This window comes from Arachis ipaensis, chromosome B03 (assembly GCF_000816755.2).
Source record: "Arachis ipaensis cultivar K30076 chromosome B03, Araip1.1, whole genome shotgun sequence".
NCBI lineage: Eukaryota > Viridiplantae > Streptophyta > Magnoliopsida > Fabales > Fabaceae > Arachis > Arachis ipaensis.
In genome coordinates, this window is record NC_029787.2 from 120,243,050 (window position 1) to 120,265,880 (window position 22,831).

General features: G+C 37.5%; 1 protein-coding gene and 1 non-coding gene across 2 annotated transcripts; one reads left to right on the plus strand and one right to left on the minus strand.

Moving 5' to 3' along the window:
- Nucleotides 802-4,947, minus strand: LOC107631224. The gene is made up of 9 exons (XM_016334590.2): nucleotides 4,132-4,947; nucleotides 3,597-3,836; nucleotides 3,188-3,401; nucleotides 2,906-3,015; nucleotides 2,630-2,829; nucleotides 2,088-2,191; nucleotides 1,755-1,942; nucleotides 1,474-1,673; nucleotides 802-1,269 (listed from the first exon to the last, which is right to left on the minus strand). The coding sequence occupies exons 1-9, from the start codon at nucleotides 4,358-4,360 to the stop codon at nucleotides 1,054-1,056; spliced, it is 1,701 nt and encodes a 566-aa protein (XP_016190076.1). The 5' UTR covers nucleotides 4,361-4,947; the 3' UTR covers nucleotides 802-1,053.
- On the plus strand, nucleotides 13,028-13,098 carry TRNAG-GCC. The gene has a single exon. It is a non-coding gene; the product is annotated as a tRNA-Gly (tRNA).

Genomic DNA, 22,831 nt, shown 5'->3' on the forward strand with positions numbered 1-22,831 from the left:
TAGAGTAGTTTTTAAAGTGAAGACTCTGGATTATTTTATTTGTGTACTAGAGAAGACTAGAATGATTACAACCACAATCACAATTTTATGGTGTAGTGACAACTCACAGAAACTTAGCTATTATTGTCTTAACACTATTATCCATGTTTTGAAAATTCAAAGAGTTCAACATGATCGATTCTTCACCATCAATCACTAGAAGAATATGATGTAAAATAAATATTGGATTAATCGTATATTAACTTAATTATTTTACATAAAAAAGGTGAAAAGAATCCAGAAGCATTTCCTTTATTCTTCTACTTATTTTTCAGGTGTTCATTCCGTTTTTTTTTATTCTGCCCATGGGTGGCCATTTGCTATCTTCTTGGATGATTTCCTACCTTCTTAAATAAGCATCAGCTTCTTTTTTTTAGACATAAATATCTACATTAACTGATTTTTGACATAACTTCAGCATACAATGAATCCAATTAAAAAACCCATAAAAAAAACGGTGAAGGCCCATACAAAACTTCTTGAACTGACCCATAAAAGTATCCTCCGTTACGCCATAAACTCTGGAAGGCTCAACTAAACTATGCGAGCCTATGCCGGCAAGCCCTGTAACGAAACTGTTGGCTCTGACATCTGTGTCTCAATGCTGAACATGATTTAAGGTACGTGTACATTTCTCATTGCATCACATAGAATATCTGTAAATCTGTACATATTTAACTCTTTACCGTATAAATGACCTCTATTTTATTCATATTGCTATTGCGTTATTAGAAAGAACAAGGTCATGTGAGGAAAGTACTATAGCAGAATGGGTTGCCAAGTGAGGAATTCAGTGGTAACCCATGTTTATAAATAATTATTGAAGATGTTGCTATATGTACAAAAAATTAATTTAGATAGACAATTGCACAAAATAACAAAAAAAGAATGAGAGAATCAAATTACAACATACATCTTGCATCTTCTCCTCCTGCTCTCCAATGAATGATTTTCGTATGTGGAATATCAGAAACAAAAGAAAAAAATAGTATAATCACCCAGACAAAACTCTTTTTAACTTGCTGTGTCCATGTCTTTACTTCCAGCAACAACTTTGCGGTGGCGCCTATTACCAGTTTTCCTATCTCTTCCACGCCTTCCCGGCCCTCTCCTGCTGGGTGGACTTACAACCTTTTCACTGACCACCTCGAGAATTGGAGCTGGCGGAGGGGGTGGTTGGACATGACCCGCTGGTGGAGCTAGCCGCAGCAATATATCCCTGTGGTATTTCTGCATTCACAAAGAAGAGAGGGTAGGGGTTGATCAATTGAAATAAGATTAACAAGAGACAATGAAAAAACTACTAAAACACAGTATAAGTTAGTAAGTGCGTTCGTGCCTGTGCCCGAACCACCATCTTTTTTCGGGAAAGAAAAACTATGACAGCATACATATAGTTTAATCAGATACTCGAACATGATTGTGGGGAAATACCTGAATCACAAAGTTGCGTCTTTCACAGTCCAAGAACATGTTAAAATGAAAATCCACCTTCGACAAAATTTTATCCCTGACGGTTGAGAAACTAATCTGGTCCCTGGAAGTAAATCTGTCAACTTCATTGAACCAAAGACAAGTGAAAAGGTTGCTAATCGGCACATGCTCTCGTATTACAACACATCCTTCAGGAACATCTGCAAACCAGCCACAAAGTTTCAGAAAAACAATGAAACGGTTGCATCTCATCCAACATGGATATAGGAAGGTTTTCCTACCACTTGTAAGAGGAAGCTTGGCCTCTGTATATGGGGTCAATCCCTCTCGCTTGTAAAACTCAATCTGAAAGTCGATAGAGGCATTATCATATTTTTTGGCAGCTTTGTTTGCCTCGGCCTCAACAAATACATCAAAGCGCCTATAATGCTTTGATATTGCAAAAGTTGCATTCTTCCTCCACAAAAACCTAAATATGGGCGGAACAGAAGTAGCTTAGGTGCCAAAACATGTACTGTAGCAGGTTAAATTAAAAATTCGTCTTGCATGCGTAGTCGGAAACAACAAATGTATAAAATATGACTCATAATTAATAGTAACAAAGAAGATTCTACCTTTCAAGAATTTTATATGGATCAACAACAAGCTTAAGCTTCCCATCAACCCATATAGAATAGCGAGCATTTGGAACCAATCTATGTAACAGAAGCTTCGGAATCTGTGGGAAAAGTTAATAGAAGTTAATAGGTGCATAAATGTACTACTTTAGGAAATAGAATACACAACAGCGTCTAACGGAGATTTGAGGCTTTCTGTATCATACACAGGCTAAAAATTTCATTTTGAATTAAAAGGAATCATAATGCTACTACAAGAGGATCTAGCAACTAACAGTACATCCACTGAGCTAATTATTTCTTCCCCTCCCCTCCCAATGTAGTCAGTGTAAGTTAGCATGGCAATATTAACTCCTTCAGAGAAGATTATGAAAATAAGAAACCCTGGCCAACAATATAAACTTAATATATGAGCAAACAAATCATAGAGAAGAGCATAACCCATAAGGGGAAAAAATGGTAACGCAGACATTCCATGTGTCAATTTCTATTTCATAGACATAATTGGGCATTAGTGCTTGCCAAATAAGAATTCTGACCTTTCCCGTCCGCCGTGCATCTGTGTAAGGAAGATTATGAGCAACGATAATTCTCCATAAGCCAATCATCTTGCTGCTTCCCAGCTTGCCTGAACTCTTTAGATATTTTTCTGTTTCTTCATCTACAAACATAAGGAAGCACACTGTCTCCTTTGAATATGTACTTATATCTGCTGGCTCATTTATCTCGTCAAAATTTCCTGAACAATATAATCAGTTTATAGTCAATTACTAGTTTGAAAGAGTAAAAAGCTGCAGATATCATATTATACAGACCAAATATGGCAGATGCAACAACTACTCCATTACACTTCTCCATTTCAAGAATGTCAGCTTCATCAATGTCAAATCCTGTGTTGTGGCCAGGTTTAGTTCCTCTTACAAATCTGATAGATGCACAATGTGTCATTGAACGTGCAGAATGGTTTGGTATCAGTGGAAAGGTACATAGAATATGCTTTATTACTGGGAAGGTCTAATTATTATAACCAAAAAGAACATTCCTGAGTGGCTATAGATATAAGTCAGGGAAATATTGAACAAAGGGTAAAAACATACCCGCAGTGCACACTCATTGATTCTTGTATATCAAAAGACTCATTCCTTTGCTTCAAAGTAGGATATCCACCAAAGTCTGAGCCACCGAATTCTCCAAATCTACTTATATTTTCCTCATAGATATAAGTTAAATTCTTAAGAACTGGTGAAGGTGATGGTGACTTTGGCATCAGCTCAATAGCTTCTTCCACAGGAAGGTAACATACCGGGCATGCTGCACATAAACAACCCAGGAATATACATAATTAGTCTAGATCTATATTATCCTTCATCCTCTGCATCATCATGAATTACTGCAGTTTGAAGAACTATGACACAAGCATGGATAATGGCTGCAATTCCAAATTATTTAAATACAAAATTTTCTATAAATTCTTACAGCACACAAAAATCGTAAAATAAGACTTACGCCGTGGCCCGGTACGCTTTGGATCAGATGGTGGGGGAGGAAGAGTGAAGCTATTACATGGATGCCCCTCTGGAAGACTATACCCCAAAAAATAACTAGGGGGAGGAGGCGGTAATGCCAGATTGGTAGTCAAGCCCAGGGCACTTGCCGCAGTAGAGATCAGAGGCGAGGAATCATCTATAGACATGCTTTCATTAACATTAATGCCCTGCACGGCATTTCCTTCCGGAGAATCATCACCTGAAGGCAAGCCACACAACAAACATTATGTCCTATCCTAATTCAACTGAAATCGAGTAACAGATGCGAATCACAACTGAAATTGCAAGCCAAACTAAGCCTAACACAGGACGAACTAGACAGGGATTCGATACTAAAATTGCATAGTGAAAATTGCAAAACCAACTAAAGTTTGCCCCCATTAAGTGGAGTCAGTTATATAGATCAAACAACAACAGAAAAATCAGAGACATGAAAAACAGCAGTAATCACATTCCAAGACCATAATCAAGAGACAGGAATCGAGAATAGGAACCTTTTCCAACATAGAGAACCCAGATGAAGACGGCAGCGGAGATGGCGCAGAGGAAAAGCATTCCAACCTTCTTGCGACCAGCAAACTTGCAGATCCAAAGGAAGAGTCTCTCCTTATCTTTCTCCTTCACCATCTTGGAAGCCTTGCGTGCCGATGCTGCTTGAATTGGTGACACTCCGTTTTCAAGCAGAGACCCATAACTCCCAGAAGAACGAAGACCTAATGACATTATACCCTCAGCATCAACATCAACACATGCCCCTCTCCCTCTTCATCATCATCTCCAACACACCCTTCAATCTTCCAATGCTTACACCCCACAACACATGAAACTCTCAATTGCGGAATTTTAACGAACACCTTCGCAAATCGGGATTCAGTTAGCAATGCCACTCTCACTATTCGATTTCCCTTTCTGGGTGTTCAACACACAAAAGAACGTCCAAAAGTAATAAAACGGTGGGAATAAAAAATTCAGTGGCAGAGAACGGAGCAAAATCGAATCAAGCTTTGGTCCGTATGTGGAAAGAGTTTAACACCTACATCAAAGTCAAATTTCGGTTGTCATCCACTCGGACAAAAATTGGGTCTCAGCAAAAATTCTCACTTTCTTCCAAAAATGGGGATGAATCTAGGGTTTTCTTTTTTCTTGTTTGTTCTTCTTCCCCGGATTGGGAATGTAGGGTTTTCTGAAATCTGAGAGTGGGAAGAAATCCGAGATCAGAAAATTGAAGCAGTATTTTCTTTTTTTAATATTGTTATCGTAATTTGTTTTTATCGTTGATCCGGAAGTGTTGATGATCTTACAGAGGAAGCAATATTTCTTCGATTATTTATATGATAAAAAATTACCGAATTGGGAGAATATTGAAAAAATAAAAACAAAATTGAAAAAAGTTTTAAAAAAAAAAATTGTGGCGCCACCCAACTGATTGCTTGACATCTGCTATCTAATAATTTGATTGGTTATGTCATTAATTCGGTGCTTATTATAAAAGTTGGAGCTTAATGTAGTTAAATCAATAAGAATTTATCTAACTTTGCCTTTTTTTATTTTTTGACAGTAAATATAATTTAATTTTATACAAATAATATTTTAATTATCTTTTTAAAGATATTTCTTTGATGGAGGAAAAGAGTAATTACTAATTTTTTTAAAACATTGTGGATATTTTAATGGCTAGATTGTTGCCTCCCTTATGTCCGTGGTTGATGGTGGTTGTCTTTCAATATTTAACGTAATTAGTTTGATTCTATGCCTATTTTATTTTGTTGTATTTGAATTAAATAAATAAAAGAATAATGCATTATTAATCTATGGGATTATTGTTGGGACTGAAGCCCCCAGAATGGGCTAGGAAGTAGGAACATTGGATAAATCGTTGTTGTTATTTGTTAGCCACAGAATGTAAAAGGCGATTTCCTTTTCAGTTTTCGAGTTTTTTTTTTTTTTTTAAATGAAAGTGTTTCTCTTACCTAGAATCTAGTTAACATGAAAAATGATTTCAGCGGTGTTGATTAGAGGACAGTTTATGGAGACAATATTTAATTTTTTGGGACATTAATTATTCTCTCTTTTTTATTTTTAATTGAATTACTTGAGATGCTTTGGTGAAACTTATTGTCAAATATTATTATTGCTTCCTTACGCGGATTTCATTCGTTGTCTTCCTCTTTTCTTAGAAACATCACTCATTGAAGTCTGCACACTTTGGACCTGGAAAAGAAATACGAAAGAAAAATGCTGACTTTAAATGTATGGGTCCTTGATGCTTCCACCAATTTATGGTGAAAATGGCATTCTTCAAAACAAATTAAGCCACCCCACCTTATATTTAATATGTTACATATCTTATGTTATACACGAGGTTGCTTATATCACCTCCAGAAGCATTTTAAAAAATATGAATTTTAAAAATTTGGTAAGGGAAATAAGACTTAGTTTTTATATTGTGTAAGGATGTCAACGGAGCAGGGCGGGGGATACCTCCCTACTCTCCATTCTCGCTCCTAGATTTGCTCTCCGTCCCTATCTCTGTTTTCTGTCGTGGGAAAATATTATTTCCTATCTTCATTTTCCATAGAGTCCCATTTTTCGTTATCTATCCGATAGTTCTAACTAATTATTAATTTCTATATGAATAGAGTTGCAAGTATCCATCCTATACAAAACAGTAAGATTTTATACAAAAAGTTTAAACAATAAGATGGTGACTTCTTTCGAAATGACGTAGTGGGGAACGCAATGACGAGCCAGAGGACAAAGCAATGGACAAGGTGGGAGACGCGGGAATAGAGAGGAGAATGGACACGATGCGAAAAGGAACACCGCAAATAGAGAGCACGACGCAGTGAGGATGATGGCATAGTGAAGTGTGACAATGCGGCGAGAAGAGAGAGTGGCGAGAGGGTGGCTGCAGAGATGTTGGATGGAGTATGGACAGCATTAGGGATCTATGAATTGAAGAAGGGTTATGCAAATGAGGATTAGGATAATTCAACTATTAAAGAAAATTCAATAAATTTATGAAATTCGAGAATTAATGGGGACGGGTCGAAGATCCCTGCGCCTACCTCGGAGAAATTGTGTCCCCCATCTTCATTTTCGCAGAAAAAATCTCCCACAGTTGGATCTCCATTCGAAATAGTTCCCGCACGATCCCACGTCTCAGAAAATTTTACCCTCCTAATATTTGTGGGGTTAAATTAATCGATCTCTAAAAGTTTAAATGAATCAAATTAGCTTTTAAAATTATTAATCATTTTTTTAAAATGCATCTTGTTATAACTACTTGTTAGTGAAACGCTGACACTAAACTATCAGTCATATGGCGCAAAGATAATTTATCATGGGTAATAACTAATGGTGGCTACTCCAATAAAAATTGTATGATTATCATCATGTGAAAATATTTTATTTTGATCATTAGATAATAGATTGTAGAGCTTGATTTTTATTTGAAGTAAAAATGTTATCTTTATTCAAAATGTTGCTAAGCAAATAAGTTACACTTTTTAAATAAGGATCATCATGAGAAGATGTTTTTGGCATCTTCATAGGAGTAGTTGCCATAACTAATAACTAATAAGATAGACATATAAATTTACTCAATTGGATAAACATATATGTAGGCATGTGTAGTTTTTATTCCAAATGAAAAAATTCAAATGCCAGTAATTTAATTTATATTGATTAATATTTTTAATAAATTATTAATTAATTATTAATTACAAATAATAAATTATATTAATTTTATAGTTCATCCAATGTCTCTTTTAGAGATAAAGTCATTGGTGCAGTGAAGTCTAAGGCCTTTGCATTAGTAGGGTCTTTGTGTGGGGATGGTATCGCAACCGTGAAGGTGATTCTCGTCCACCAAGTGTCAGTTTTACGAAATAGGTAAAGAGCTGTCTAGCTGAACCATACAAGTGCTGGATAAGCATTATGGCTACTCTTATGCATAAGTTTCGGATAGTATGGCGCATCAAAGGAGAGTTTGATTTGTTGGATGTGGGGTTTGGGTATTTTTTGGTTAAATTTGATATTGCGTGAGAAAGTCATGCTTGGTGGCCTGTGGTTGATAGATGGTCACTATGTCGCAGTAAAGCCATGGGACGTGGATATTAGGCCATGCGAACAATCCTTCGGATCAACACTAGTACGGATTCGAGTCTCGGATTTGGTGCTACCAGGAACAAGCAATGCTGCAAATTGCTTCTACAATAGGGGTTCCGGTGAAAGTAGACTTGGCCACTAAGCTTGCAGAGAAAGAAAAATATGCCCGTTCAAATTAATCTTGGGTTGCCGATAATCAAACATATTATAGTGGAGGGCATGACTCATGAAGTGGAGTACGAGAGTTTACAATTGATTTGTTCTACTTGTGCACGGTATGGGCATGATAAATCGTTGTGCATGGAGAAAGAGTCATCGGAAGGGAAGGGTGAGTCTTTCGGTGATGGAAAGAATCATGGAGCCCTGACACTAGTGCCACACAACAATCATGAAATTCAAAAAGAGGTTGAATCGAAAGCTCGCAATTTGGGTAAGGATTCTCGTAATTTGGGCGAGAAATTAGGAGTTGTTAAAGGGTAGGATGCGGTTACGGAATCATTGACCCTCACGTGTCTGATGGTCATGTTAAGGAGGCATGCATGGATGATGGAGAGGACTGGCAAAAAGTATTGCGTAAGGAAAAATTCACAATGGGTCATCCATCAGGTTTGAAGGACCAAAACAGAAAGCAGCACAAGTCTATTTCTAGAAGGATCCCAAGGCCCAATTTGCATGGTGATGGAGGCAAATCAATTGGCATTAGGATGGGGCAGTGAGAAAAACATGAAATTGTGTCATCTCCATCGCGCAAAACTCCTCCACGTCGTGGAATTTCTCTCCGGAAGCGTCCGCAACCTTCCTCCCTGCAGAACTCGCCAGTTGATAAAAATGACGACGCAACGGAGGGAACCTTAGTAGATGGAAACATGGCGGGTGCAGCGTTTGGGAGTCCGACGGTGGCAATTATTCAGGATCAGAGTGTGCCAGTACCGCAGGACAAACCACCTATTGAGGTTGGTGATTCTATTTAAAGTATTATGTTCTTATTTATTCTGTCCCTATTATTTATGGATAGTTTAAATATGATTGCTTGGAATATTATGGATGCTTCTAATAAGTTAGCCCGGGTGCATTGTAAGGAACTTGTTAGGAAATTTAGACCAAATTTTTTTATTATGGTTGAAACTCATTTTCCGTTTCAGCATTTAAAATTGAGAATTGGGTTCATGAGGTTTATGTCATTCGAAAAACGGGTGAAAAATATTTTAAATCGAAGAAATTATGGGCGTTGAAAGATTTGAACTCAAATTGATTTCCTTTTTCAAATCTGTAGCTTGCAACTGATGCTGGTTTTTTTTAAAAGAACATACGTCCACGCGTATGCATGGCCCACGCGCACGCGTGGCATGGATTTTGGCGATGCATACGTGACTGGCCCTATACGTACACGAAAGAAGCCAACAAGCATGTCCACGCATACGCGTGATAAGGGGACGCGCGCGCGAGCTGCAATTTTATATTTCCACGCGCACGCATAAGCCACCCGTACGCGTGACCTATGATCCAGCAAACATGATTTTTGAGTTTTAAAACCTTATTTCAAACCTCTAAACCTCTATTTCCTTTCCTTTAGTCATAAATAGTGGTATTAAACCTGACAATCAGATGAAGCTAGAAAATGGGGATAACTTGGCGGTGAAGTGAAGTTAAAAACGAAAGTGATGAATTGATTATGAAATGTTACGGATAATTATGTATGATACTTGGCTTGATAATCAAATGAATGATCATGTATGCTATTTGGCTTGAATGATTAAATGATTTGAGATACGAGTTTTTCTGGGAAAGGTACCGTGGCTTGCCACCACAAGTACCAGGTTGAAAACTTGATACTCTGTTGACCCTACGACGTAAGGGTGACTGGGCACTTATAAATTCTCGGGAATGTTAACCCCCATTGAGCAATATGGATTATTTGAGAAAAATCTATGCATAGACTCTTGGGGATGCACGTCAAGGGACAGTCTAAGGTTTTCGGACTTGTCGGGTTAGTTAGATAACCGACAGATAAGCCTCATCAACCATAGGACAGGCATGCATCATATGCATACTACTTGAATTACTTGTTTGTGCATTAACTGGGTGTGCCTAAGTGTACTTGTCATGTTAAATGTATACTTGTTACTTGCAGTATTTGTAACCTTCTTGTGCTTGCCTTTATCTGTTTATTTGTCTGTGAAATGCTGACGGGATGGAGGTATGGAGGAATGGTAGTATGGGACTTAGATTTAAGGTTAAGTTAAGTTAGGTTTAGATACTCTTAGAAAATCACCTTTTATGACTTCTGTTTAATACTTTAAGCTCTATAATCTGAGTGTCGGCGTTCTAAGATTGCCTCTGGCATTCCCAAGACCTTATATATTATGTGTGTGACACATTTACCATATTGAGAACCTCTGGTTCTCACCCCATACTATGTTGTTGTTTTTCAAATGCAGGTTGGGAGGCGTCTGGACTCCTGCGAAGTGGTTACTAGGTTACTTTATTGTACAGTGACGTATACATATATGTACTTAGCTTTCTCTCCGCACATCTTGCTCTTTCGATCCTCTTAGAGGTTTATAGAGAGACAGGATTTTGTTTAAGTACATCTGGGTTTTGGTTATGTATGTATATATGTGTAAATATTCTCTGGCCAGCCTTGACTTCGCGGACTAAGTTAGGAGCTTGTTATCTTGTATCTTTGGCCCTCTATTCCTACTTTTATTACCTTATGTTTGATAGTTATAGTTTTCTTCACACGTTGTGCGCTTTTCATTTCGCGATTTTGTTTTATCCATTTTTCAAGGCTCATAATCTATTATATTTTTTTTGCTATTATATGTACATATTTTAATTTTAAAAATCATAATATATCGCCACCTTTATTTTACATCTTAGGTATAAAATTCTGGATGATAGGATGTTACAACAAAAATGACGATGAGATTACAACTTTTTTTTTTTTAAAGAAATTTAAAAATAATCTTAAAAATGACTACCATTCTATTTAAACGGTTCTTTTATTTTTCTTATTTTTGTTCTTTGTTTAATTTATTTAAGAAAAAAAAAAATCTAATCTGGCCTATAATCACTCCCAAATAGTGGTTAAATTGTGGTACAATACGGAAAGTCGGCAGGCTATCATCATTTAATTAGGCTTGAACTGCTACCAACTTACTAATTAATGTATTGAATTAAACATGTTGATGTCAATCACACATTAAAGAATGATGCACAATGAAATTGAGTAAAAGGGGCTACTATACAATTTCATAGGCTTCTGAATCTGTAAAATAAGGGTATTGCATTAAAGTTACTTAACATTAAAAAATAACGTAGATTCATTTTTAAGAAACTTTTAGTCAACGTTTTAGGTTTTAATAAAATTTAACCATTTACCTTTAACCTTTTATTTCGTTAGACAAATTAATTTTATATAAAAAGATTCAAATGAAAATTCTAAACTATGGCAGTTTGGCTTCCAAGCATCTACTTCATTATGTAATGTAACTAAACTACTAATAATATATTGAATATAAAAATGTATTAATAGAGTGTAGGCATGTAGACTAGTAAATTATAATTGTATTAGAATTAGTATTATTAATAAGCTAAAAAGGTTAAGTGAGGCAGATGTCAAATGTAAAAATGCTTTCTGACTTAGCTTGGCGAAAATTCAAAGCAACTGAATATTATATATACTAGCTATAGCTAGTAGCTAGTTCAATGGATTCTGACTTCGCTGAATATTGAGCATGGCATTATTGACCTTCACCAACCCAATATCACAGCTTCTTAATTTCTTCTCCTTCCACGCTCGAGAACAATTAGTAATGTTGATGGAGGATTGATCCGGTGTTTTGAACTATATGTTATGTGTGAAATTTTGAAGATCCAGCGGTTGAGTCTATTTGAAGAGAGTCATAGAGAGTGCGACAAATTTTATCTGGTGAGGCCAGTATTACTATGCATCGGCAATCCAAAGTTATTGCATGAAAGAGGAGTGGTAGGCCAACAATTTTTGTGATTTATAGTCATTTAGTAGCTATTAATAGTATTTTTAATGGTATGAGATTTTATTCAATAGTATGAGATTATTTATATTTTTTTTTACTAGTTACATGCTAACCAAAATTTAATAAAGTTGCTGGCCTAAACTTTTTCTAATGTAAACACTAAACTAATCTAACTTAGTTAATCGTATGGTGTTAATTGTAGGGTTTCTTAGCTACACTGAGTCCCTTAGTTGGGCTTGAGTTTCAATTTATTTTGGCTTTAAAATAGAAATAAATTAGACATGCTTTAATTTAATTATTTGTTAATTCTATTTACCTCACCAACTTACTACCATTTTAACTAATTAATTTTTTTATCATATTCATAATAAGATATCAACATATGTTCTTATATAGTTAGTAAGTGTATATTTAGGGAATAATAAAATACACATAGAGACTTAATAATTTAATTGGTTAATTTTACACAATATTAACTATTAGATGTGTGTATTTAAAAAATAATGGAGCACATATAGAGATCTAAAACCTTTTCAAGCAAGCAAGCTCCATTCCTATCCTCCAGTGAGTATCGAACCCGGGAGAGATGGTTAAGGGACACAGACCCTCATCCATCTGTGCCAACTTGCGTTGGTAATAATTTAATTGGTTAACTTTACACAATACTAATATAATAATCAAGTCGATTAATTTTTAAACAAAAATATATTGTAATTTTTATACCTAATAATTAAAGTGACGAAATCTAACTATTTTATTGATTCATTCTGTCACAACAATAAAAAGGGTTTTCTTCTATATCTTCATCCTTCCTTGCAAAAGGTACTTACAGTTTCATAATATGAAGCGACATCATCAGAATTAAGTTGTACAACACATAAGGGTTTTTTGCTTGACCACCTAGAAAATACAAGTATAGAAGCTACCATAAGTTAGTAAGCGATGATTACAGCACGCACCAAAAGAAAACACAAACCAAAAAGAGAACAAAAGAACAAAGAGAACAAATATAACGTGACACTACTGATGGCAAAAATTACCCAAAGAACTCTGTAGCTGTAGTGTCCTTTGTAAGTTGAGACCCTCAAAAATTTGTGTACACTAAAATCAGTCACTAATATAAAATACATATTAAAATATATTAAAAATAAATTAAATCACATATGTATTTATATACAAATATACTGGTGGTTTATTTTAGTAGTGGATTTTGGTGTTTGAATAGCATTTTTAAAAACATTATTATAACTCCATATAAATCTTTAGAAAGGGTGTCCATCAAGCACCAGTGGTCTAGTGGTAGAATAGTACCCTGCCACGGTACAGACCCGGGTTCGATTCCCGGCTGGTGCACACATTTACAAGTTCTCTTTTTTTTTCTGGGTTAACATAAGCTCTTGTTTGTTTTATTTTTTGAGTTTTTGGTGGTCAGAGCCTTTAACCATTTTGTACATACAAAACTTCAGTTGGGCCAAACGATTTTTTCAAGCTTAGCTCCAACTGTACTTCGCAAAGTAATTGCTCCAAGCCTTTTTTCCATTATTGATCCAAAGAAGAAGAAGAATAAAAATCTAGTTATCATGTATTTTAAGGATATATTTTACTGGTATAATAATATGTATTTTTTAATTTTTTTTACATATTTAATACATTAAAAATATAAAAATTATTTTTAATAACTTTTAGAAAAATATTTTTTTGTGATATTCTTAAAATATATCATTAAAACAGATGTAAGCAAGATTCTAATAATAAATAGGGAGCCACTCAGATAAAGACGCTAAAAACGTCTTTTTATAAAGATATTTTTTAATAATTAAGATTTAACACATATAATTGATTAAATCGTGTTATTTTTGTCAAAATTAGGCTAGACAAATTGATCTAACTGAAAAATGGTAAATCAAATCTTGAACTGATCTAAATTAATATTATTTTTTTATAGAAAATAACTATAATACCCTATTATAGAAAATGACTAAAATACTTCTATTATATACATTAATTTTGAGAATCCTAAATTTTAATCTTTTATTTTTCTATCGTAGGGTTAGAATTTAGAATTTTTAAAATATATATATAATAAGAGTATTTTAATCATTTTCTATAATAAAGGTATTGTAGTCATTTTTTAAATTTTAATTACTAAAAAATACTTTTAAAAAAAAAAGTTTTAGGCATCTTATCTGAGTGGTTCCTAATAAATATGCTTATTACGTGTTACTGAATACTAAGGTGATGGTGTGATGCAGGCAGCATATATAGAAACACTAGAAGTTACTTTGTAAAATATCTAATTAAGATTTTCTTTTATTGGTGAACGTGGACATAGTCCACAGAGTTCAGGATTACTCCATAAATGTTTAATATTTTGTTTCATATATTATGCACAGCATACTGAGATATATAGAATAATTCCAAAATATTTTGTTTCATAAATACCGTTTTTCTTTCGAATATTATTTCAGTCGATTTCGAGACACAATCACTTATGTTTGGAAGAATATATATAAAATTTATAATCTTTTAAAAGATAATTTTATTTGGTGTATTAGAAATTTAAATCAAAATTTTTATAATAAAAATTAATAACAAAACTGTTTAAAAATAATTGAAAATCATAATATTTTACAAGCAGAATTATTTACTATTTGAAAAAAATATATTCTAACTTAGGATTTGAGGTAAAAAAAATATTATTTGTGAAATAGATTGTGTAAATATCTTTACTTTTGTCAATAATTTATAGGATAATTCTGATTTTGTTGATTTTTTATAAAATTTTAAATATTACGATTAATCTTGAGAGATGAAAACAAAGTGACAAATATTATGACGAAGACTTGTATTCATCAAACAAAGTTTTGCGTTGCTTTAAAAAAATTTTGAGAATAGCAATGTGCGAAACTGCTTTATTTTTTAAGTAATTTTTTATTTCTTATTTTGTTTATTTGTTCTGTTGTTACTTTTGAATAAAAAAATATAGAATAACTCTAACATACATGAGTTATTTACTTAATTAATAGCAAAATCTTATATCAATTCAAATTTCAACATGATTTGCATGCCCATATATAATTGTAATTTTTTTAAGCTGTGGAATTATTTGAGTTTTATAGTTTTCACGATTGAAAAAATATAAGTGTTATTTGATAGCTAGAATAATGTTTTTTTTTTTTAATTTAAAAACAAAATATCAATAAGGCATGTACGTATATATCCTTGGTGAGTTGATAGCTGAATGCAACCACACATGTAAACAATTGCCCAAGCTATACGTGTATATAGTATAACATACCAGTAATTCAAATAAACAAATTAATATAAATACATAAGATAGCGTTTGGTAGAGAGACGTAAACGAAAAGACTGAAATTGAGAGACAGAAATTAAGATAGCGTTTGGTAGAAAAACAGAGACAGAAAGACGGAGATTGAGAGCGAGACAGAGACTAAGAAAGAGAGATTAAAATAAATCTCAGTATTCTGTTTGGTATAAAGTGGGAGACAGAAATTGAAACAAGAATGAAATTCTAATTTAATTTGTATAAAAGGTAAATTAGAATTAATTAATTGAAATGAAGGTATTTTATGTATAAAATATTAAAGTTTCAGTCTCCATCTCTAAAAATTTTAGTCCCCTGTATCCTTACTTTTTAGAGGTACTGAAATATTGAAATTTTGGGAACAGAAACAGAAATTTTAGTACTAGTCTCTGAACCAACAAACATGATATTGAATCTCAGTCTTTGTCTCAATATCTCAAAACAAAGACTACCTAAGTAATTGTTATGGTGTGTAAAAAATAGTGTTTAATTTATTAAAAAATAAATATTTAATTTAAAAATAAAAAACAATTTTAAATATTTAAAATTTATTATAAAAAATAAATTAGAGTTAAAAAGGACCAGGTGTCCAATGCCATATATGCATAATTGCATATGTTATCTGTTTTGTGCCATGTTATATCTTCTATATATTAAGAGTTATATCTTCTACCAGGTGGCAACTTATTTGATATACGCAAATAGATAGGTTCTAGTGTGAGATTCAGATACATGCATCGTAAAAATGAAGAAAAAAGAGAGTTCTAGCTAGCATGAAACTCAGCATGCATACTGAAGCGTATGTCAATAAAGAATATTGAATAAAGAAACTCAGCATGAAACTCAGATATGTGTGTGAACTGTGATTTGATTACTCCATCAAATTAAATAAAGAATATTGTTCCTTGCAATTCATCAACTAATAGTTGTTCATAGTGTAATAATAAACGAATACAGTTTACTCAGCCCTTTTGGAATAATATAACATATTCTAGACATACTCGTCAAACTAATTAAAGGCGGAGAGAAAAAAAAAAACACATCATGTTCTGCATTTAACATAAGCATGTTCCACCTGCCTTTAATTTGTCCAGTCTATCATCCACAAAGTCGTACTTTACTTTATTTTACATTTTGCAATATATACTAAGTTAAATATAAGTGTTTGAATAGTAGCCATAAATAAAATAATACACCGAATTATTTCACATGTCAATAATTAAACAATAATATTGTTACGGTGGGTAACCAGAGATTAGTGGGCCGGATGGCGTTGGTTGGCCCAAACGTGTGAGGGAGGTGACTATCGAGTGAACCTGAAACTCAGAGACTTTTTACCCTTTTTGACGAATCCTTTCATGACTTCAAGAACTACTTTTTCAAAGTGCAAGCTGTAGAGGGTCACCACTCCTTTTTCCTGGATGATCATTCTTCTCCCCGATTTCCTTTATATTGGCTGGAGGCCTCCCCTTGCGAGAAATATGGTCTGGATGACTTAACTGAGGTAGAAGCAGCCATTGTGGGGTTCCTCCGAGAAGCGTGGGGGAGGGCCCCATACTTGGATACTAAAAAATTTCTCCAGGGGTCGCCGACTTTTGTCCAGTCACAATTAGGTAGCTTTTTGTGTTTCTTGCTTGTTTCCGACTTGTAACTTCTTTTACCGACTTTGTCTGATTTTGGCTACCAATTTGTTTTTTGTAGAGATGGCAAAGAAAAACGCTCAAGAGTCTTACCAGAGGGTTCAGGAAGCCAAGGCAAAGTCTCGAGCCAGGTCTGGAGGTGTTAGGATGGTTGTCTCTCCTCCTCCTCCTCCTCGGAACGTTGGGACTCCTTCTCAGCCTATTATAATTTCTTCCTCTGCTTCCTCTCTGCCACCCCCTTCCGTCCGACCCACTCCTGAACCTGAGCCAAAGAAGCGCAAGACCTTAGAGTCTGGCACTTCTGGTGAGGCGGACGCTCTTGCGTTCGTCCGAAAGAACATCTATCCTCATGCTCGTATGAGTATGGATGATGTTTCTGTTCGGCACTACCTCACTACTGTGGTTGAGGAGAGTCTCAAGACGGCGGGGGTTTGTGGCAAACTCTTGGATATATTTGAGAAGACTCCCATCAGCTCTTTAGGGACGACCTCGAGGGTCGAGGAGCTGGAGGGTAGGCTTCGTATATATCAAGAGCATGAGAAGGAGTTGGAGGGGAAAGTCGCCAAACTGGAGGGGGAGAGGAATAGCCTCCGAGAGAAGGGGCAGAAATTGCAAGCCTAATGCAACATGGAGGTGGAGTTGAGGAAGGCAGCGCAAGCCAGCTACAATAGTTTATTTGCTGATCTTGTGTCTGTAAAGAACGACTTACTGAACGCTCGGAAGGCCTACACCGAGTTGGAGGATTCTATTGCGGATGGTGCTGATGAGGCCTGGAGGATTTTCAAGGAGCAGGTCGGGGTTATTGCTCCTGACTTGGACCTTTCTCCTTTGGACCCTGATAAGGTTGTTATTGATGGTGCCATCGTGGATCCTCCTGCCCCCATAGTGGAATCTGAGTCTAATTTAAAGACTCGGGGGCAGAGGATCGTAGAGTCCCCTCCTCGCTCTAAGGACGTTCCGAGTTCTTCTACCGTTCCTCCGATTTCCTCTTCAACTCCTGCTCCTGGCGTTCCCCCTGACCTTGCTGGTGGTGATCTAAAAAAGTGATTTTTGGCTATCGGGGCCCGGCTTGTGGGCCCCTCTTTTTTAAACTCTTTATATTTGGTGTTTTGAACAAATTTTTGGCCTTTTGAGGCCGTAAACGAAACAGTAATCCCCCTTTTTTAGTAGGGGTTTAATTTAGCGTTAAATAAATGCCCTTTTTGGATAAGGGTTTTAAGTTACCTTATGCGCGCATTTTTTTCGTGGTTCATTTGACTCTTTGATCTTTTGTGGAAAAACCTTTTCTTTGGGACTTGCTTGCTTTTCTGAATTTCCTTGATTCTCAAGGCAGCCTTTTTCTTAGTTTTTCCTTATCTCTTTTGTTATTCCTAGTACTCAATTTTGTTTTATTGAGTTCTTCGTGACTTAGGCTACTTTTGCGATTCATTTTAATTTTACTCGGTTTCGCATTCCGCCCTGTGAGTCGGACTGATCCCGAGTTTATCATGATCGACTTCCATAGTCTCTTTACACCGACTTGTACCTCGTCGTTTTATCCTGATGACCATCTAGGTCGGTTCATGGGATTTTTACGTTTTGTCGAGCTTAAATCGGCGCGTTTCGTAGAAAGAAAATTTAAAAGGGAATTTTGAAAGAGATATTTAAAATGAAAGAGTTCTTTATTAATTGAGGAGGTACCTTATTGCTACTAAGGGCTTTTGCTAATTTATTTCCCTTAGCCCCTACTGTGATGCCTCGTTAAAAACCCTTCTTCAGAAAAAACCCTTTGATTTTGGGAAAAAATCATGAAGCTGGGAAAAGAGTACATCAGGGAGTAGGGTTTGCTTTTAACTGTAGTACCTTTTCATATTACAAGCATGCCATGACCTTGGTAACTCGGTGCCGCCTAAGTCGGTCACCTTATAATAGCCTTTCCCTAAGACCTCCTTGATTTTGTATGGTCCTTTCCAATTGGCGGCGAGCTTTCCCTCCCCAGATTTGTTGACCCCAATGTCGTTTCTGATTAAGACTAAGTCATCTGGGGTGAAACTCCTTCGAATGACTTTTTTGTTGTACATTGTAGTCATCCTTTGTTTCAATGCTGCTTCTCTTATCTGAGTAATGGTGTTGATATCCCCCTTCTGTAGAGAACATTTTTCACCAAAGTATAATGTTGTGCTTCCCTTCGGATTTTCTGGGCTTCTTTTTCCTCCTTAGGGAGGATGTCGAATTTTAGGTATTCGACTAAGGGGTTCATCCATCCGAGGTTTAACCCGACCACTTCAAAGACTTCTAGTGTGTCTTCCGTTTTTACCACTGAAGGTTCCTGGAGGGTTTCTTGAATCAAGCTTCTGTTATTTCCTCCTGGCTTGGTACTTGCTAGCTTGGATAGGGCGTCTGCTCTGCTGTTTAGATCCCGAGTTATGTGTTTCACCTCGGTTTCTGCAAAGCGCCCTAGGAGCCCCGAGGCTTTCTCCAAGTACCTTTTCATAGTTGGGTCTTTTGCCTGGTATTCCCCACTTATTTGAGAGGTCACCACCTGGGAGTCGCTGTATACCATCACTTTCGTAGCACCGACTTCTTCAGCCAGCTTCAATCCTGCGATCAAGGCTTCGTATTCTGCCTGATTATTTGAAGCTGGGAATTCGAACTTGAGGGAAACTTCTATCTGGGTTCCCCTTTCATCTACCAATATTATGCCTGCGCCGCTTCCTGTTTTATTGGAGGATCCATCCACGTAGAGTTCCCAGGTAGTCGGTCTGTCCTCTTGATCCCCTGCATATTCAGCAACGAAGTCGGCGAGGCACTGGGCTTTAATCGCCGTCCGAGTTTCATACTTTAAGTCGAACTCGGAGAGCTCTATTGCCCATTGTACCATTCTTCCTGCAATATCCGTCTTTTGGAGGATCTGCTTCATGGGTTGGTTCGTGCGGACTCTTATTGTGTGAGCCTGAAAGTAAGGCCGTAGCCTTCCAGAGGCTATTACTAAGGAGTAGGCAAACTTTTCTAATTTGTGGTACCTTAGCTCAGGGCCCTGTAGAACTTTACTGATGAAGTAGATCGGGTGTTGCCTGACCTCCTCTTCTCTTATCAAGGCTGCTGAGACAGCCCTGTCTGCCACGGAGAGGTATAGGATGAGGTCTTTTCCGGCTATAGGTCGGGTCAAGATAGGAGGTTGGCTCAAAAACTTTTTGAACTCCTGGAACGCCTCCTCGCATTCGGGGGTCCACTCAAACTGGTGCCCCTTTTTTAGTAGGGAGAACAGTGGAAGGGATCTTAATGCTGATCCTGCCAAAAATCTGGAGAGAGCTGCTAGTCGGCCATTCAGCTGTTGGACTTCTCTCAAACAAGTCGGGCTTTTCATCTCTTAGGATAGCTCTACACTTGTCGGGATTGGCTTCGATCCCTCTTTGTGTTAGCATGAATCCTAGAAATTTTCCTGCCTCCACTGCGAAGGCGCACTTTGCAGGATTTAGTCTCATCCCGTGCGACCTTAGGGTGTCAAAGACTTGTGAGAGGTCGGGATTTGGTTATATCCTGAGTAAGCGTCCATGAATGACAGGTATTGATACCCCGAGCTAGAGTCCACTAGGGCGTCAATACTTGGTAGTGGATAAGGGTCCTTGGGACATGCCTTATTTAAGTCGGTGTAGTCGACGCACATTCTCCATTTACCATTTTGTTTTTTGACTAGTACTACATTGGCTAGCCATGTTGGGTATTTGACTTCTCTGATGAAGCCGGCTTCTAGGAGCGCCTGCACTTGCTCTTCTACTACTAGGGCTCGCTCTGGGCCGAGCTTGCGTCTTCTTTGTTGTACAGGTCGGGACCCTGAGTAGACCGAGAGCTTGTGAGACATGAGCTCGGGATCTATCCCAGGCATGTCGGAGGCCTTCCAGGCGAAGAGATCGGAGTTATCTCTTAGGAGCTTAGTCAACCCTTGTCTTAGGGTTTCCCCTAGGTTGGCTCCTATGTGAGTGTTTTTTCCTTCCTCTTCGCCGACCTGAATCTCCTCAGTTTTTCCCCCGGGCTGTGGTCGCAGCTCTTCTTTAACCCTTGCTCCCCCGAGTTCTATTGTGTGGACTTCTTTGCCTTTTCCTCTCAGGTTTAGGCTTTCATTGTAGCACTTCCTTGCCAACTTCTGATCTCCCCTCACCGTTGCTATCCCCGACGAGGTCGGGAACTTCATGCAGAGGTGGGGCGTCGATACCACCGCTCCGAGTCGATTAAGGGTAGCTCTACCGATTAAAGCATTATAAGCCGACCCCACGTCGATGACTATGAAGTCTATACTCAGAGTCTTTGATTTTTCCCCCTTTCCAAAGGTGGTGTGGAGGGGTAAAAATCCTAGTGGCTTTATCGGCGTGTCACCTAATCCGTACAATGTGTCGGGGTAGGCTCTTAACTCTTTCTCATCTAAACCTAGTTTGTCGAAAGCGGGCTTAAAGAGGATGTCTGCTGAACTTCCTTGGTCTACTAGGGTTCTGTGTAGATGGGCATTTGCCAGGATTATGGTAATTACCACTGGGTCATCGTGCCCAGGGATTACTCCTCGCCCGTCTTCCTTTGTGAATGAAATGGTCGGAAGATCGGAGGACCCCTCTTCGACCTAGTAGACTCTCTTGAGATGTCTTTTTCGAGAGGATTTTGTGAGTCCCCCTCCCGCAAATCCTCCTGAGATCATATGGATATGTCTCTCCGGAGTTTGTGGTGGTGGGTCTCTTCTATCCGTATCTTCTCGTTTTCTTTTTCCATGACCGTCCGACCTTTCTATGAGATATCTGTCAAGCCGACCTTCTCTGGCTAGCTTTTCTATCACATTTTTAAGGTCGTAACAGTCGTTTGTGGGGTGTCCATATATCTTATGGTACTCGCAGTAATCACTGCGGCTCCCCCCTTTTTTATTCTTGATGGGTCTGGGGGGAGGCAGCCTTTCAATATTGCAAATTTCTCTGTATACGTCCACTACAGGAACTTTCAATGGAGTATAAGAGTGATATTTTCTTGGCTTATCAAGGCCGAGCTCTTCCTTCTTCTTCGCTTCCCTCTCCCTTTCTTTCGTTGAGGGAGGGGGCCCGATTCGCAAACTCGGGTCTCTTAGCCTAGCGTTTTCTTCCATATTGATGTACTTTTCAGCTCTTTCCTGTACATCATTTAAAGAGGCGGGGTGTCTTTTTGATATGGACTGTGAGAAGGGACCTTCTCTAAGACCATTGACTAGCCCCATGATGACTGCTTCGGTGGGCAGGTCTTGAATCTCCAAACATGCTTTGTTGAATCTTTCCATATAGGCCCGTAAGGACTCCCCGACCTCCTGTTTTATTCCCAGGAGGCTTGGTGCATGTTTTACTTTGTCCTTCTGGATGGAGAACCTCATCAAGAATTTTCTTGAGAGGTCTTCAAAACTGGTAATTGACCTCGGAGGGAGACTGTCGAACCACTTCATCGCTGCTTTGGACAAGGTTGTCGGGAAAGCTTTGCATCGCGTAGCGTCTGAAGCGTCGGTCAGATACATCCGACTTTTAAAGTTGCTCAGATGATGCTTTGGGTCGGTGGTTCCATCGTAGAGGTCCATATCGGGGCTTCTAAAGTTTCTCGGAACTTTTGCCCTCATTATGTCCTCGCTAAACAGATCTTTCTCTCCTAAGGGAGAATCTTCTCTATCGCCTTGGGAATTCCGACCCTTGAGGGAGGATTCTAACTTTAAGAGTTTTCTTTCTAACTCTTTTCGTCGCTCCATCTCCTCTTTTAGGTTCTTTTCAGCTTCCCTTTGTCGTTCCCGCTCCTGCTCTAGCTGCTCGAGGCGGCTATGAATTAGCCCCATAAGCTCACTAGCGAGAGGGGGTCCTTCTTTTTCTGACTCGCGCCCCTCCGAGGAGTTTACCTTCGGATTTTTTATTCCGGAAGTATCTTCCTTATTTTGATCATTAGCTTCCTGGTGGAGGTTCTGATCTGCTTCATTGTTTCCAGTGTTCAAATTCTCTTGATCAGAATCTGTCTCCACATGACCTTCTTCAGGGGATCTTTCCGCCATCACTGGTCAATCTCTCGGGTCCCCGGCAACGGCGCCAATGTTACGGTGGGTAACCAGAGATTAGTGGGCCGGATGGCGTTGGTTGGCCCAAACGTGTGAGGGAGG